At 36.0% G+C, this 17,574-nt stretch overlaps 1 protein-coding gene across 1 annotated transcript in view; it reads left to right on the top strand.

The window, feature by feature from the left end:
* CDK17 (cyclin dependent kinase 17) overlaps positions 1 to 17,574 on the top strand; it is a 97,262-nt gene that overhangs the window by 65,475 nt on the left and 14,213 nt on the right. The window contains exons 5-10 of the mRNA XM_060025419.1: positions 587 to 712; positions 11,121 to 11,177; positions 12,154 to 12,268; positions 13,271 to 13,365; positions 13,907 to 13,969; positions 16,227 to 16,350. Of these exons, the coding sequence (XP_059881402.1) occupies positions 587 to 712; positions 11,121 to 11,177; positions 12,154 to 12,268; positions 13,271 to 13,365; positions 13,907 to 13,969; positions 16,227 to 16,350 (580 nt within the window). The remainder of the gene's footprint in view (positions 1 to 586; positions 713 to 11,120; positions 11,178 to 12,153; positions 12,269 to 13,270; positions 13,366 to 13,906; positions 13,970 to 16,226; positions 16,351 to 17,574) is intronic.

The following is a 17,574-nucleotide window of genomic DNA, read 5'->3' as shown; positions in this document are numbered from 1 at the left end:
CATCTCAACTTTGTTTCGTGGTTTGGTTACTATTTTGAACAGTAGGGATTTATTTTTAAAGGATTTATGTTTCTTGGAGTGATAATATAGGCAAGATCTCTTTTTATGTTTCTCGCAGTTCACATAATACAGTGAAATAGAAATGCCTTTTACTTCTTCCCATTGGCATAGCAATAATAAAATATTTCAACTGTCTCACTGTGTTGCATGCAAAATCATACAATATCCACTTGGTTATTTAAACCAATCGCATTTTGTGGTAGACTTTGCCTATTCTTACTATGGTATAATAATGTCAAAATTATTTCCATGTTGAATTTATCAGTGAAGGGACTCAAATAACTGGGTTGTAGAATACCATTTCTGTTAAACTATATTGTATACTTTTGCTTACAGTAAATAAATACATTGGCATTCAGTATATTATATATAATTAATGTAGGTAACTTTACAATTGCAATAAAACTTTATAGTTATTGATCACTAAGAAATAATATGTTAGAGCCCATGAATCCAAAAGTAAAATGCCCTTGTCTTTTCTGTTTGTGGTTACCTACAAATATCTTTTTTTCCTGCTTTTTTAAAGGATTTAAATAAGCGGTTATCGCTGCCTGCAGATATCAGAATACCTGATGGATATCTTGAAAAGTTGCAGATAAACAGTCCACCATTTGATCAACCAATGAGCCGAAGGTCTCGGAGAGCTTCTTTAGTAAGTTTTTAAGTCTACTATACCTGCACCATCAGATCTGGTTGTTTGATTTTCTGGGTATAAACATTTTATATTAATTTTTATATTTAATTGTTGAATAGCTAAAGTTTATTATGTTGCTTTCTGGATTTTGTCATTTTCCCTTCCTAAGGGTTTAACGATATTATATTGGAATAGAATTTAAGGTATATTTTATTTTTTGGTAAATTTTACTGATACATGCTAGATGTACAGAATATGTACTAGATATACAGAAAAGTACATAAGCCATAATTGTATAGCTCCATGAATTTTTGTAAAGTTAACATACCTGTGTAACAAGTACCCAGATAAATGAAATTCCAAAAATCCCAGAAAACCTGTCCTGCCACTTCTTTGTTCACTTTCTATCCTCACTTCCTTAACTTTAGCCATTATCCCTGCCTTCCAAGGCCAAAGATTAGTTTTACGTATGTTTCCCACTTTTTTTTTTTCCTAGAAAGTGGCAATGTTTCTAAATTTCCACACACATCCACACCTACAGGGTTTTTTTGTTTTATTTATTTATCTATCTATCTATCTATCTATTTATTTATTTTTGGCTGTGTTGGGTCTTTGTTTCTGTGCGAGGACTTTCTCCAGTTACGGCAAGTGGGGGCCACTCTTCATCACGGTGTGCGGGCCTCTCACTATCGCGGCCACTCTTGTTGCGGAGCACAGGCTCCAGACGCGCAGGCTTAGTAGTTGTGGCTCACGGGCCTAGTTGCTCCGCGGCATGTGGGATCCTTCCAGGCCAGGGCTCGAACCCGTGTCCCCTGCATTGGCAGGCAGATTCTCAACCACTGCACCACCAGGGAAGCCCTTTCTCACTGTTTTGATTATATTATGTTTATAGTGTTTTAATATCAGGAAAGACTTCTTTATTCTCATTTACATACACATTCTTATTTATTTAAAAAATGCATTTGATATTCTTTTTCTGATTATTCTTAAACTTTTGAACTTTATGTAATTATGAATATACAAATTATTAAAATACATTTTATTGAAATATATAAAAATGTGTATTTATACAAGTTTATATATATAGTATACAATAAATATCCTACCTATTATGTATGTATTATGTATGTACACATGTGTATCCTTTTGTGATTGACTTGTTCAGTGTTGTGCTTGTTTTTCATTTAGGTTATTGCATGTGGTTATGTAATTCATTTGTTCTTTTTGTTGCATGGTATTCCATTGTGTGAGTATGCTATATTTTATCCAGTCTTCTGCTGATGGATGTTTACATTTGAGTTTTCAGTTTTGGCTATGATCAAATATTGCTTCTATCACTATTCCTGTTCATGTGTTTCGGTTAACATATGTAAGCATTTCTGTTGGTTGCATATCTAGGAGTGGAATTGTTGGATCAGATTGTATGCATATATTCAGCTCTTCTAGGTATTGTCAAAATAGTTTCTGAAGTGATTATACCATTTTACACTGCCATCACCAGTATATGAGAGTTCTAGTTGCTCTCCATGCAGTTTTTTTTTAAATAAATTTATTTATTTATTCATTTTTGGCTACGTTGGGTCTTTGTTGCTGTGCACAGGCTTTCTCTAGTTGTGGCGAGTGGGGGCTACTCTTTGTTGCAGTGCACGGGCTTCTCGTTGCGGAGCACGGGCTCTAGGCACGCGGGCTTCAGTAGTTGTGGCACGTGGGCTCAGTAGTTGTGGCTCGAGGGCTCTAGAGCACAGGCTCGGTGCACAGGCTTAGGCATGTGAGATCTTCCTGGACCAGGGATTGAACCCGTGTCCCCTGCATTGGCAGGTGGATTCTTAACCACTGCATCACCAGGGAAGCCCCTCTCCATTAGATTTTCTGATATTGTTTCTTCTTTTTAAAAAAATTTTTTTTTAACTTTTCTGGTGAGTGTGTAGTGCTGTCTCATTGTGGTTTTTTTTTTTTCATTTTCCTGATGCCTTAAGTTGAACACCTTTCTAATATTTATTGGCCATTTAGATATTCTCTTCTTTGAATTAAGTGTTCAAGTCTGTTATCTCTTTACTCTTGGACTTTCTGCCTTTTTCTTATTGGTTTGTTAGGAATTCTTTGTACATTTTGTATAAAGGACCTTTGTCAGTTACATGTCTTGCAGATGTCTTCTCCCAATCTGTAGCAGTTGACCCAGCACTGCTAATTTTTAAAAATTTTTTTTTATATATATATATTTTTTATAAATTTGTTTATTTATTTTTGGCTGTGTTGGGTGTCCGTTGCTGTGCGCGGGCTTTTCACTAGTTGCGGTGAGCGGGGGCCACTCTTCGTTGTGGTGCGCAACCTTCTCATTGCAGTGGCCTCTCATGTTGCGGAGCACGGGCTCTAGGCACGTGGGCCTCAGTAGTTGTGGCTTGCGGGCTCTAGAGTACAGGCTCAGTAGTTGTGGCTTGCGGGCTCTAGAGTACAGGCTCAGTAGTTTTGGTGCACGGGCTTCGTTGCTCCATGGCATGTGGGATCTTCCCAGACCAGGGCTCAAACCCGTGTGTCCTGCATTGGCAGGCAGATTCTCAACCACTGCGGCACCAGGGAAGCCCAGCACTGCTTATTGAAAGGATAGCTTTCCCCATTGCAGTGTCACCTTTGACATAAATTGAGATGATTGTGTATGTGAGGATCTGTTTTGGATGACTTTAGTTCTATGGTAGAAGTATATATAAAGTGCTATGAGACAATTACAGAGACAGCAAGTAAAATGTCTTTGAACATCACAGGCTTATAGTGCTTAAGCTGGCTCTAGAAGGATCGGTAGTTATTTGACATTCACCATTATACAACAAGGTTAAAGTGTAATACCAACTTGACTTTGGTATAGGTTATGATCATCATAATTTTGCATCACTGCTTAGGACATTTTTATTCAAGTAACTTTGTCATTTAATTACCAGCTTGCAAGTATTCTTTGGTTATCAATTTTTATTAAAGATCGATACTTAAGTTTTGGAGTTAGTAAATATTTCAGATTGGGACTAAAGGTATGGTTTAATCACCGAAGCTATCATCTAAGACCTGTCTTTTTCAGTGTACATGAAATTAAGGAAAACAGTGCCCTCTAATGAATGTTAAGTGACTGGAGTTTTTATTGTGTTGAGTGTTCCTACCTACCTCCCTTGCTTTTTGATCTGAAATGGCTTATAGATTTCAGATTAATCATGCCAGCTCTGTTCTGGGTTTCTACTGATTCATCCTTTTCATTATCTATCTACCTTACTAAAGCCATGGTTTCTTTGAAGTATATTAGAAAATTATTCTTCAATACCCTAGGTTTATATGTGAAGGGGAAGGATTAGGGAATGCATGGAAAGGAGATGGGAAAAGAAAAATATTCTTCACATTTGTTAGAGCTCATGTTTCCATGGATGATATACTCTTTATCTAAAAAAAATATGTTTTACAAGACAAAATATAAAATTTTGTCTTTCTAAAAGGATAAAACGTTGTTTTTTTGTTTTCAATAGCAGTATATTATAAGTAGGGTAGTAAAAATAAAATAAATCCTTTGTTTGAGTAGGAAATAAGAAACCAGTCAGAGAGTTCATTTCTGGTAGAGAAAGACATAAAATAGGGCTGATTGGTTCTTCTATGAATTTATGATCATCAGCCTCAGTTGGATTCTCAGTATCACTTGGCTGCCCTATTGTATTTCTCTGGTTAATTCTTCCCCTCTCTAAGCAGATGACCTCTCCCACTACATGACAAAGAAGAGAGAAGCCACTAACCAGAAACCCTCTCATTTTCTGAATTACACTAATTCTTCTCTTTCCTTTCTTCAATATTGAGGAATTGTCCTTCTTCCTATCCCATCTCCTCAGGATGCTTAGAGTATTTGTTATTCCTATACACTCATGTATAGTCAGTCTCCCTCTCTTGCTGAATCCTTTCTATTGACTTTTTATTTAAATAAGTTTTTTTATTTTAGAGTAGTTATAGATTTACAGAAAAATTTAAAAGATCATATAGAGAGTTCCCATATACCACATACTCAGTTACCCCTGTTATTAACATTTTACATTAGTTTAGTACATTTTTCACAACTAAGGAAACCAATATTGGTTCATTACTATTAACTAAACTCTGTACTTTGTTCAAATTTCCCTAGTTTTCCACTAATATCTTTTTTTCCCCAGGATCCCATCCAGAACACATTACATTTAGTCATTCTATCTCATATTAAAGATATTGGTTATTAGATTGGTGAAGTGTTATTTAATATTCATTTATAGTTGATAAGAAATGGAATATTCTGACTCTTAACATACTGAGTTAAACATTAGACTGGTGGGAAAGCCCATAGGCAGATAGTGATTTGTTAGAGCATTGTTGCACTTACAGTGATGGCATGCCCCGTGGAAGTTTTCTGAGAGTGTTAAGTGCAGCTTTAGTAGACTAAGTCTGTGCATGAAAGTTTGTCTCATTTTATTGAAGTTTAAGTTATACACATTTTAAGAATCTGCCTCTTCCTAAACAATGAGTTTTGGATTCCTCATTCATGACTTTACCAATATATATCATATGTAGTCCTTGTTTCTAAGAATAGATGAGAAAATAGGGTATCAAGTCCTGATGTCTCTCAGAAATAATAAATATATTATGTGGTGTGGAAGTGAGGTTCAAAGTCCACCCACAACTTAATTTACCTTTGGCATATTATGGTCAGGGTTAAGGTGGTAGTATGATGATGATGACAGCACATTTTTGCGAGACAAATGATCAAGTAGAATAGAGATTCTCAGTCTCTTTTCTGCCCCTCACATATCTAAGAACATATTTCTGTCAGTAACAGTAACTCGGTAAATCTCACAAGGAGGGAAATGGGTGTTTGAAAAATCTCCCTTTGCCCCCAGTGTTTCTTATATACACATTCACTTTTAGAATGGCATCTATAGAACTTTTGCATGTATTTCAGTTGTTTTGAAACTCAATTAGAACTGCATTGCCAGCATGTTAATACATCTTTATAACTTTGATAGAGTGATTATATTGCCAGAGCCAAAGTAATCAAGAAATACCCCATAATACTCGATGCTACTTACAAGTTACCCTGAATTATAGGAATCTGGCTATTATAAATTATATTTTTTTGTTTAATTTTCATGTGCTTATGGTACAAGAGCTGATTGAACAGGAATTTGCTTGGTTTTCCAAAAAGCCAAGTATTCTCTTAGAGCAGTGAATATGAGAAAAAAATTATCTTTGTTTGGAAAGCAGAATTAAGGAAATGTTTATGTTGTATTAAAATGCAAAGCTTACTGTTCCATTCCTTTAGCTGTTATTTCTGTTTATATGAGACTTTAAAAATATTCTAAAGTAATCTAGGATGGAACTCAGTCTAGATTGTGAACTTATGAAAGCAGGAATCATATCTGTCTTCTTCACTATATCCCCAGTACCTAGTATTGTGCTTGGTAAATATTGAATAAATGAGCTTTGTCCTTTGTCCTCTGAATAATTTCCGTAGGAGAGCGTGTCAACAAGCTAGTCATTATATCTATTGTTAATCTTGTCATGTTCAGCAGATAAAAATGCAAGCAAAATTTTCTAGAAATTCCATATAAAGATTCAGTAAGTAATATTTGGATGTAATAAATCCTAAAGGCTGGGAATCATTAAAATGTTGTGAGGTGGGTACACTTACTCTGAATTGGGTTGTGGCAGATAATTCCAGTATTTACCTTCTTTTTAAAAAGCAGACTTTCAGCATATATTAATGATCTCACTAAGTTTCATTCTTTGAAGAGTGACTCTTTGTAGTGTTAATTTTTGATGCATGTCTTACAGTTTATTCTTTATATACTTCATATGATACAGTAAATCTCTACAACATTTTTATCTTTATAATCTTGAATTTATAGTTCATTTATACACTCTTTAAAGCAAATCTCAGCATTTTTGTCATAGTCACCATTGGACCAAAGTGTACTTGATCTTTTAAGGGCATGCTAGTATTTATTCACTTAAGGTAAAAGAATGAATAAGAAAATTTCCCAACTCCTGATAAGAAAAAGTTCCCAGGAATTCCCTGGTGGTCCAGTGGTTAGGACTCTGTGCTTTCACTGCTGAGGGCACAGGTTCAATTCCTGGTCAGGGAACTAAGATCCCACAAGCCACGCAACGTAGCCAAAAAATAAACAAAAAAGTTCCTAGCTTGTAGTTATATTTTTCTATGTGCTTCTTATTGTTACAGATAATGACATTTTTATTATATTTTTGGGGGGGATGTTTATTATTTTGTTCTTACTAGTTTCCATTTATTCTTTAAATATAGTTCTTTTTTCCTTCATAAAGAAATGTGATATAAGACTTAAAATTCATGGCAGAATAGTTCCATGTTTGTGAATTTAATCACCTGAATTCTAGAGGTAGGTATAAGAAAATAAACATATTCTATCATAGTTTGTGTGACCTTGGTAATTAACCTTTTTTTAAGTGTTAAGATAATATGTAAATAGACTATAAAAACATGCAGGGCTTCCCTGGTGGCGCAGTGGTTGAGAGGCCACCTGCCGATGCAGGAGACACGGGTTCGTGCCCCGGTCTGGGAAGATCCCACATGCCACGGAGCGGCTGGGCCCATGAGCCATGGCCGCTCAGCCTGCGCATCCAGAGCCTGTGCTCCGTAATGGGAGAGGCCACAACAGTGAGAGGCCCACATACTGCAAAAAAAAAAAAAAAAAGGTGTCCCCAGAAAAACATGCAAAGTCAAAAGGTTATTCAGAATCAGGTTCTCATGCACCAGATGGTGGGCTATTTGCCACATTTTCCATATTAAAATAAAAAACTCCATTTGTATTTAGCAGGTGTTGTCTAGTGTAGTTTTACCTTATCATTCTGTATAATTATTGATAATAGAAAGCAAGGACTTAATATCTGTGAGTCATATATAAGATAGTACATGGGTGGATGGTGCATGATGGTTCCAAAATCTCACTTTTTTAATTTTTTTTTTTTTTTTTTTTTTTTTTTTTGCGGTATGCGGGGCTCTCACTGTTGTGGCCTCTCGCGTTGCGGAGCACAGGCTCCGGACGCGCAGGCTCAGCGGCCGTGGCTCACGGGCCCAGCCGCTCCGCGGCATGTGGGATATTCCCGGACTCGGGCACGAACCCGCGTCCCCTGCATTGGCAGGCGGACTCTCAACCACTGTGCCACCAGGGAAGCCCTAATTAATTGTTTTTTAAAAAATACCATATATAGAGAAAAGTCTTTAAGAGTGCAGAAAGAAGCAATTTTTCAGTCATTCAGTAATACTGCCTGTGACCACAGTTTTCATTAGTTTTCCAAAATTGAATTAAGTACTATTAGATATGCAGTTTTCCTCATGACTTTTATTTTATTTTATTTTTAATTTATTTATTTAATTTATTTATTTTAGGCTGTGTTGGATCTTCATTGCTGTACATGGGCTTTCTCTATTTGGGGTGATCTGAGGGCTACTCTTTGTTGCAGTATGTGTGCTTTTTATTGCAGTGGCTTCTCATTGTGGAGCACAGGCTCTAGGCACGCAGGCTTCAGTAGTTGTGGCACGAGGGCTCAGTAGAGTGCAGCCTCAGTAGTTGTGGCGCACGGGCTTAGTTACTCTGCAGCCTGTGGAATCTTCCCGGACCAGGGCTCGAACCTGTGTCCCCTGCATTGGCAGGCGGATTCTTAACCACTGCACCACCAGGGAAGTCCCTGCATGGCTTTTAAATGGATACATATCCTTGTAACAAAAGGATAGAAACAGTTCCTTTGAGAGGCCTCTGCTACTTCCGGCCATTCAGGTTGGGGCAGTTTATCCTTTTGTTCCAAGTGGTGAGAGATGTTAAGTCAAATATTAATTGTCAAGTATCATTTTTATTTTATTCAACACCTCCAGAAAAAATTGTGTATAACCTCCAGAATTTGACTAAAACATAGTATTTAATGATCCAGCCTTATTTATACACCTTTGAGAGCTGAGGTTATATATAAAAGAACATTATTCCCTTCACTGGCTATTTATTTAAGGGCATTAGTATCACTCTAAAGTGAGAAGTGAATTTTTAGATTATTATTGCCTTTTGCACTATCTACAAAGGGTTACTAGAAAGCAGTTTAAGAAAATTCTTACTCTTCTCCTCTGTTTAACTTTTTTCCCCCCCCCGATTTCTGCTCTCAATCCCTAAATTTTTATCACTTTGTTTTTTCTTTTTTTCCTAAATCTTTTGTGTTAGGGTTTTTGTTCTGTTTGTTTTTAGTTTTTAAATACTGGGTTTCCATTACATATTTGAGTATTCCATCTATCTCATTTATTGACTCCATAGAAAGTAGTCAAACAATCTCAAGGTTTAAAAGCAATGGCTTTAAGAACTCACTTTTAAACCCCTTTTTTGGGGACGGAGGGGACTGATTTAGGTTTATATTGCTTCTTCTGTGTTAGCCATTTCCTGATTCATAATAGAGTATGACTTGCAGTTGTCTTTTTTGTTATATTTTGGTGGGAAAACCTGAAATAAATAGTATTTTGTTTTTTGCAGGCCTTCCTAGGGAACACAAAGATTGGTGAAGGAAAATATGTAGGAAAATTATTTATTTTGCAGTGTTGTTAAAAAGAAAATCATGTAGTTACCTTTTATAAAATTCTTTAGTATCTTAAAATGCCTGTGGTATCTTGAAATTTCAGGATCTTAAAATAGGACAAAATTTTTTCATAGCAGAATTTTTTCTAATTAATTTTTATTGGAGTATAGTTGCTTTCCAATGTTGTGTTACTTTCTACTGCACAGCAGAATGAATCAGCCATACATATACGTATATTCCCCTCCCTTTTGGATTTCCCTCCCATTTAGGACACCACAGTGCATTAAGTAGAGTTCCCTGTGCTATACAGTATGGTCCCCTCACTTGTCTATTTTATACATTGTATCAGTAGTGTATATGTATCAATCCTAATCTCATTTCTTCCCACCCTACCCCTTTGCCCCTTGGTATCCATACATTTGTTCTCTACGTCTCTGTCTCTGTTTCTGCTTTGCAAATAAGGTAATCTATACCATTTTTCTAGATTCCACATATATGCATTAATATATATTTGTTTTTCTCTTTTTTATTTTTATACAACAGGTTCTTATTAGTTATCTATTTTATACATATTAGTGTATATATGTCAATTCCAATTTCCCAATTCATCACCCACCCCTGGCCCCCTTTCCCCTCTTGGTGTCCATACGGTGTTCTCTACATCTGAGTCTCTATTTCTGCCTTGCAAACCGGTTCATCTGTACCATTTTTCTAGATTCCACATATATGCGTTAATATATGATATTTGTTTTTCTCTTTCTGACTTATTTCACTCTGTATGACACTCTCTAGGTCCATCCACATCTCTACAAATGACCTAGTTTTGTTCCTTTTTACGGCTGAGTAATATTCCATTGTGTATATATGTACCACATCTTCTTTACCCATTCCTCTGTTGATGGACATTTAGGTTGCTTCCATGTCCTGACTATTGTAAATAGTGCCACTGTGAACATCGTGGTATGTGTATCATTTTGAATTACGGTTTTCTCTGGGTATATGCCCGGTAGCTGGATCATATGGTAATTCTATCTTTAGTTTTTTAAGGAACCTCCATACTGTTTTCCATAGTGGCTGTATCAATTTACATTCCCACCAACAGTGCAAGAGGGTTCCCTTTTCTCCACACCCTCTCCAGCATTTATTGTTTGTAGATGTTTTGATGATGCCCATTCTGATCAGTGTTAGGTGATAGATACCTCATTGTAGTTTTGATAATAGCAGAATGTTTTTTGTTTGTTTGTTTTTATTTATTTTTGGCTGTGTTGGGTCTTTGTTGCCGTGTGCAGGCTTTCTCTAGTTGTGGGAGTGGGGGCTACTCTTCGTTGTGGTGCGTGGGCTTCTCACTGTGGTAGCTTCTCTTGTTGCGGAGCATGGGCTCTAGGTAGCTTCTCTTGTTGCGGAGCACGGGCTTCAGTAGCTGCAGCATGCGGGCTCAGTAGTTGTGGCTTGTGTGCTCTAGAGCACAGGCTCAGTAGTTGTGGCACACAGGCTTAGTTGCTCTGTGGCATGTGGGGTCTTCCCTGACCAGGGATCGAGCCTGTGTCTCCTGCATTGGCAGGTGGATTCTTAACCACTGTGCCACTAGGGAAGTCCCTATAGCAGACTGTTACTCGATCTATGTAAAAGATGGGTTGACAACTTTAATTGTGAACTTTGATAGTTTTGAACCTTTGAATATTCCAGTTTTTAAAATTTATTTTAAAATTTGACAGATGTTCAACAATTTAATTATAATCAGATTTTTCTATTCCAAGACACTCCTCAGAGCAGGAGAGTTTCAGAAATTGAGGCAGTGATGAATTGAAATTTTAAGAATACTAAATTTATAATTGTTTGCTTTCAGTCAGAAATTGGGTTTGGAAAAATGGAAACCTACATCAAATTGGAAAAGCTTGGAGAGGTAAGTTAATACTTATTTCAAACATGTAAGGTGCATTTTTTTCTTGTTCATCATCTAAAAGATTATATCTTGTTCTGAAAAAGCAACAGAATGTTAAAAGGAAAATACCTTTAATTCTTGATATCATCCCATCCGTGTGAGAAGAAATGAGTTTTTTTAATAGCCTTATAACCTGATATTGAAGCATAAAATATTGTGCTTTCTTGGTAACAAAATAGACATTTATTTGTTAGTTAGCTTCCTGGTATTCTTTGTGCCATCATGTGGGAAATTGCATGTGTTCAAACTTGTGAAAAATCAAAATACTATCTTTAAGGTTAAAGACACATCTCATTAAAGGTTAAGGAAATTCTTGACCCATAAGACCTTGGTTTTCTTGAAGTTGCTACTAGTACTGACTAATTTTGAAATGGTCTACCTCCCAGAGTGAGAAAGTGAGAAGAAAATAATAGAATTAGTTACTAGGGAGGCCTTAAGGGAGTTTGAGAACTATCCTGGAAATGATAGAAGAAATCTATAGAATATATTTGTTTTTTAAAGGAGAGCTCTAGCATACAAAGATTCTGAAAAGTCTGAAAACGGGTAAAGTTTCATAATATGTTAGTTAAATTTTCAGTTTTCACTTACTGTGCTTTAACTGCAATGGTATGTGGAGATTAAGTACCTTTGATTCCAAATCTATTGATTCAGTTATTAATCTAATACGAAGCACAAAAAGTAAATTAAATATTCTCCCTATGTTTTCATACCTTTGAAGCACTCTGTAGGGTTGTAAGAGTAAGGAAGCTGTGTGTATGGAACTGAAAGTCCTTTTAGCTATAGGAAAACCAAGATTAATCATGGTGGGGTTTTCCTTGCAAGATAGAATTTAACACATGCTTAGAAATTAGAAATTTAGTTAGGGCTCTTTATTGTGTAGATGATATAGATAGACTCATGATATTTTTGATGTGTCTTTCAAAAATATATTTTGTAGGGTACATATGCAACAGTATATAAAGGAAGAAGTAAATTGACAGAGAATTTGGTGGCATTGAAAGAGATCCGGTTGGAACATGAAGAAGGTGCACCCTGCACAGCAATAAGAGAAGGTATAATTTGTACTTTTGTGAGCAGAATGTATTATGAAATTTATATAGAATATTTTAAAACCAAAGCTATGTAATAAGAGTTCATTTTTTGTAAGCACAAGGAGCTCAGATATAGAAATAGTACATGACTGGAAAATATATGCCACTACAGCTTACGGCATCTCATTGAGGAGAAAGAATACAGTAAAACAAGGCCCTGGGGGGAGGGGGGGAAGCAATAGCTAAAGCTGAAAGATTTAATAAAAGGAATTAGATATATTATTGTACTGCTTATAATGAAGTACTATGAAGTCATTAAAGATTGTTGTCACAGACAAATATTTGACATTGGGAAATGTTATATATTGGTGCATGGGGGAAAGCTAACTATAAATAGTATATACAGGATGTAAATATATTTATATAATGGTACGATTTTTTTAAAAAAGATTATCCAGAAAATAGTTTGAGGCAACTGACAAGCAATTTGAAGGAAAAAAAGGTACCTTGGACTTTATGTCTAAATTAATCCTAGAAGTCTCAATAAGTTAACATTTGAGAAGAAAAGATGTCATGGAGAGTATTAATGTAATATTGATAATTTCTTTTTTTTTTGCGGTATGCGGGCCTCTTACTGTTGTGGCCTCTCCCGCTGTGGAGCACAGGCTCTGGACGCGCAGGTCCAGCGGCCATGGCTCACGGGCCCAGCCGCTCCGCGGCATGTGGGATCTTCCCAGACCGGGGCACGAACCCGCGTCCCCTGCATCGGCAGGCGGACTCTCAACCACTGCGCCACCAGGGAAGCCCTGAGGATAATTTAAGAATTAAAAATATCAAACCCAGAACCATAAAAGAAAAAAAAATTGATTCTATTAAAATTTCTACTACAAATTCCTTTGGTGGATTATTGTTTTAAATTTAAGAGACTCCTAAACTCAATCATTCATATGTTAAACTTAGGATTTTTTTTAAAAAGACTGGCTACCACAGATTAAGTAATTGGCTTTCTTTTTTGTTTTGCAGTTTCACTATTAAAGGATCTAAAACATGCAAATATAGTAACGCTACATGACATTGTTCACACAGATAAATCTTTGACTCTGGTCTTTGAGTATCTGGTAAGCATTTACTAAATGATAAAACATAGCAAATTGGATTTTTTAACAGCCCCGGGGACATTACTGTTATTAGTATTTAATTAAATTATGTGTGGTGCATTCAGTATCTTTCCTCAAAAAACAACTTATTTTTCTGAAAAAGAATATGTATATATATATGTATTTATAGCTGAATCACTTTGCTTTACACCAGACACTAACACAACATTGTAAATCAACTATACTTCAATTAAAATAAATTTTTTTTTTTTTGTGGTACACGGGCCTCTCACTGTTGTGGCCTCTCCCATTGCGGAGCACAGGCTCCGGACGCGCAGGCTCAGCGGCCATGGCTCACGGGCCTAGCCTTTCCGCAGCATGTGGGATCTTCCCGGACCAGGGCATGAACCTGTGTCCCCTGCATCGGCAGGCAGACTCTCAACCACTGCGCCACCAGGGAAGCCCCCCCCCCAGATTTTTTTTTAAACTAAACACTATTAAGTAAATGAGTCATGCCTTCTCAAAACTATGTATCACATAGTAAAGTGCTGTATTTTTTCAGGATAAAGATCTAAAACAGTACATGGATGACTGTGGAAACATCATGAGTATGCACAATGTTAAGGTATGCTTTAGTGTGTCATTTTAAATTTTATTTAAAGTACAGACAAACACTTAAGCATAGATGAACTACATTACGTATGAAATATGCTTCAGAATTTTCTGTTAGGCATTTTAAATAGGTTATTGTCCTCTGAACATATTTACTCAGAACTTCTGTTTACTACACTATAGTATTTCTTAGAATCAGACCTTTTTATAGAACTACTTCATTTAAAAAGTTTTAAAAAGTACTTTTGAGGAGTTTGAGGATTTTGAGCACGAGCTACCCTTGCTCCTTGCTTGGCTCTGCAATAAACCTTTCTCTGCTCCAAAAAAAAACAAAAATAAAAACTTTTGACAATTTCCTTTCACATTATAACATTGATTCTCTTAGATATATGTAGAATACATTTATAGGTATATTCTGCTTAAAAAGAAAATGACATGCCTATTATATCAAAATCCAAATGTTTTAAGATCAATGAAAATGATTAGTGCATTCTGCAAAGGGCTTCCTTTATATGGCAAACTCCCCTAAAGTATTTAGAATGGTATTTAATTATAAAACAACTTTTCAGGGTACTAATCTAATGAGTAAGGCCAGGAACCTGCATAGGTATTATGAATACTAGACTGGAAATACCATTCTGTACTGTCAGGAGGAAAAGTAACATAATTACATGTTTTCTTATGTGAAAAATATCTAAAGATGCAAGTAATGCTAGAAAAGTTTGGTATAATAGTCCCAGATGAAACCCAAGAGTAAAAGTAAAATCAAATGAAAACCTTTGATACAGTTGTGTTCTTTCAGTAGGTTTCTTTGACCTGATATACTCCAAATATAGCAAAGATTTATTTATCCAAACATAGTCAACAGTTTGTGAGAAACTGTTCTGGAAGTAGGCTGTCCCAGCTGTATTTTTGAGACAGTTCCAATTCTGTAGGTAGTAACTTTAAACTTATATACTTTTAAGTTAAGTTTGGTATAAAGGAGAGCCAGTTTCTTTTAGTAAAAGACAGTTCAAAACACATGGGTAACACATTGCTAAGAATTTTAGAATAGGGCTTTAAGTCTCTTTCCATATATTTTCTATGAGAATTGTTTTCATCATATTTCACATTTTGTTTTGCAAGGTGTACTGAATCTCATTTGTGTTTATTTTTGTTTGTGGCTTTTATGTTGTTTTTCCTGCTTTCATATTAGCAGTAATTTGGAAAGAAAATTGTCCTTAATCATCATAATTTGACAAAGATTTGAGAAGTTTGTATGTCTTAAGCCAGGTTTACATTCCTGGCTTAAGTTGTAGAGTATTTTAGTCTGTGTTTAACTAGCCCCTTATATTTTTTCAAACATAGAAAGTAACGGAAATATTTGGAAATAGTAATTTAAGAGTTTTCAAAACACATGAATATGTAGAGTGTAGAAACTGCTAATTAGATTTTCTTCAGGCCCATTGTTCACCTGCTGCCTTGGCTTATTCTTGAAGTTCTAATGCTATTTTTCACCTTCAAGATAACCAGGGGTACAATCCTGAATCCTCTTCTTTGTTAACCACAAAGAATCAGAGACCTCCTGTGTTTCATATTCTTTTTTCCACCAAAATCCACAACAAAAAGTCTCCCATTAGCCTTATAGGAATTGGTTTTCTCAAAGAGCCATTCAGAGCTCTACAGTGCCAATTCCCTTTTCTGAATCATAGCAGATTTTGAAGGCTGAGTAGGAGGTGCTGAAAGTAAAGTACCCAGAAGGTGAGTGATAGAAGCTGGTTTAGGTTATTTTAGGTTATTTTTATAGCACATAATTTGCCAGAGCTATGCAACACCATTCTGTTTGACATCTCAGAATGTTCATAAAACCACCAATTCCATTGCCTTATTTTAAAGACGTTGCCCCACATTAGTTTTTTTTGGGGGGAGTAGGGTGGGGTAATGGTAGAAGGTTGTTTGTTTTGCCAGAATTTCATAATTAAACTGTAAGCCTAATTAGTAGGCCTGTAAATTTATGAGGTACATTTATTTAAAGTCATTTTCAGTAACAAGTGAACTATTGCTACTAAGACAAAGTTTCATTTCGCTTTGTTCACTCTAAAAAAATACGTAGATGGTTCAAATAGAACAGTAAATTGTAAAATTCAGACAACAGGTATGTAAGGAAAAGGATGTGGTTCCTTTTTTTTTTCTCTTACTGTTCTAGGCCAGTTGCTTTTCTGTTTACCATAACTTATACCAAAGTATATCTTATTATCTGTAAGACTAATTTCTATTTTTTGTTTCCGTAGCTGTTTTTATACCAAATTCTACGTGGTTTGGCATATTGCCACAGAAGAAAGGTGTTACACCGAGACTTAAAACCACAGAACCTCCTCATTAATGAAAAAGGAGAATTAAAGCTAGCAGATTTTGGTATGGAATGTATGAGATATTTATAAATAGTTCCAGGTGTTTAAGTTTAAAAGAACAACCATTGACACTGCATGATTGCTTTTATGTGGGTTTGGAAGTGTTCTCTGTAGCTCATGGAATAAAATATTTGAAAATTTTGGTGGTGAGTTATATTAGTGAATGCTAGAAGGCATTGGTTCTCAGGTATGGTCCATAGACCCCTAAGCATCCTGAGACCCTTTCAGGGGATCTCCAAAGGTATAATATATTCTCAAAATTATACTGAAAGTTTACTTGCCCTCTTCACTGTGTTAATATTTGCGTTGATTATCCAAAAGTAAGAAGGGATAAAGCTACTGGTACCCTTAGTGTAAATCAAGGCACTCACACCAAATTATACTTAGTAGCCATTGTATTCTTCACCACTATACACTTGTAGGAAAACACTTTTTAAGAGGTATCAGATGAAGCAGTAAAATTTATTAAATTTTATTAAATCTCCATTTTTGAGTAGGTGTATTTTTAGTATTTTGTGTGATGAAATGGGAAATATACATAAAACACATCTGCTGCACACAGAAATACTATGGTTATTTCAAGGAAAAGTGCTTGTGTAATTATATGAGTGGAAACTGAACTAGCCCACCTTTTTATCTTAAGAAGTATCATTTTTACTTGAAAAAAATGACCAATAGACAAACTGTGGTTACTCAGACTTAGGTATTTGGCAGATGCTTTCTTAAAAAATGAATGAAGTGAGCCTTATCATTTCAAGGAAAACAACTGTGAAAGTATTTCTTGACAATAGTAAAATACGAGTTTTCAAGCAAAAATTAGATTTTGGAAATTTGGATCTGCCTTTTTTTTTTTTTTTTTGGCGGTACGCGGACCTCTCACTGCTGTGGCCTCCTCCTGTTGCGGAGCACAGGCTCCGGACGCGCAGGCCCAGTGGCCATGGCTCACTGGCCCAGCCGCTCCGCGGCATGTGGGATCTTCCCGGACCCGGGCACGAAGCCGTGTCCCCTGTATCAGCTAGGCGGACTCTCAACCACTGTGCCACCAGGGAAGCCCTGGATCTGCCATTTTGAATTTGATAGCTTCCCAGTACTTGAAGACTTTTCTGGTGAGATCAGTGGTGACATTAACAAATATGATTTTTTTTGATATGCTAAAGAAATGTGTAAACATTTGTAATATCTGAATAGCCTAGAGAACCAGTATTTTCCAGATGACCAATGCATGGTA

Source organism: Delphinus delphis, chromosome 11 (assembly GCF_949987515.2).
Source record: "Delphinus delphis chromosome 11, mDelDel1.2, whole genome shotgun sequence".
In the NCBI taxonomy this organism is placed as follows: domain Eukaryota; kingdom Metazoa; phylum Chordata; class Mammalia; order Artiodactyla; family Delphinidae; genus Delphinus; species Delphinus delphis.
This window is presented reverse-complemented; position numbering and strand designations above follow the sequence as displayed.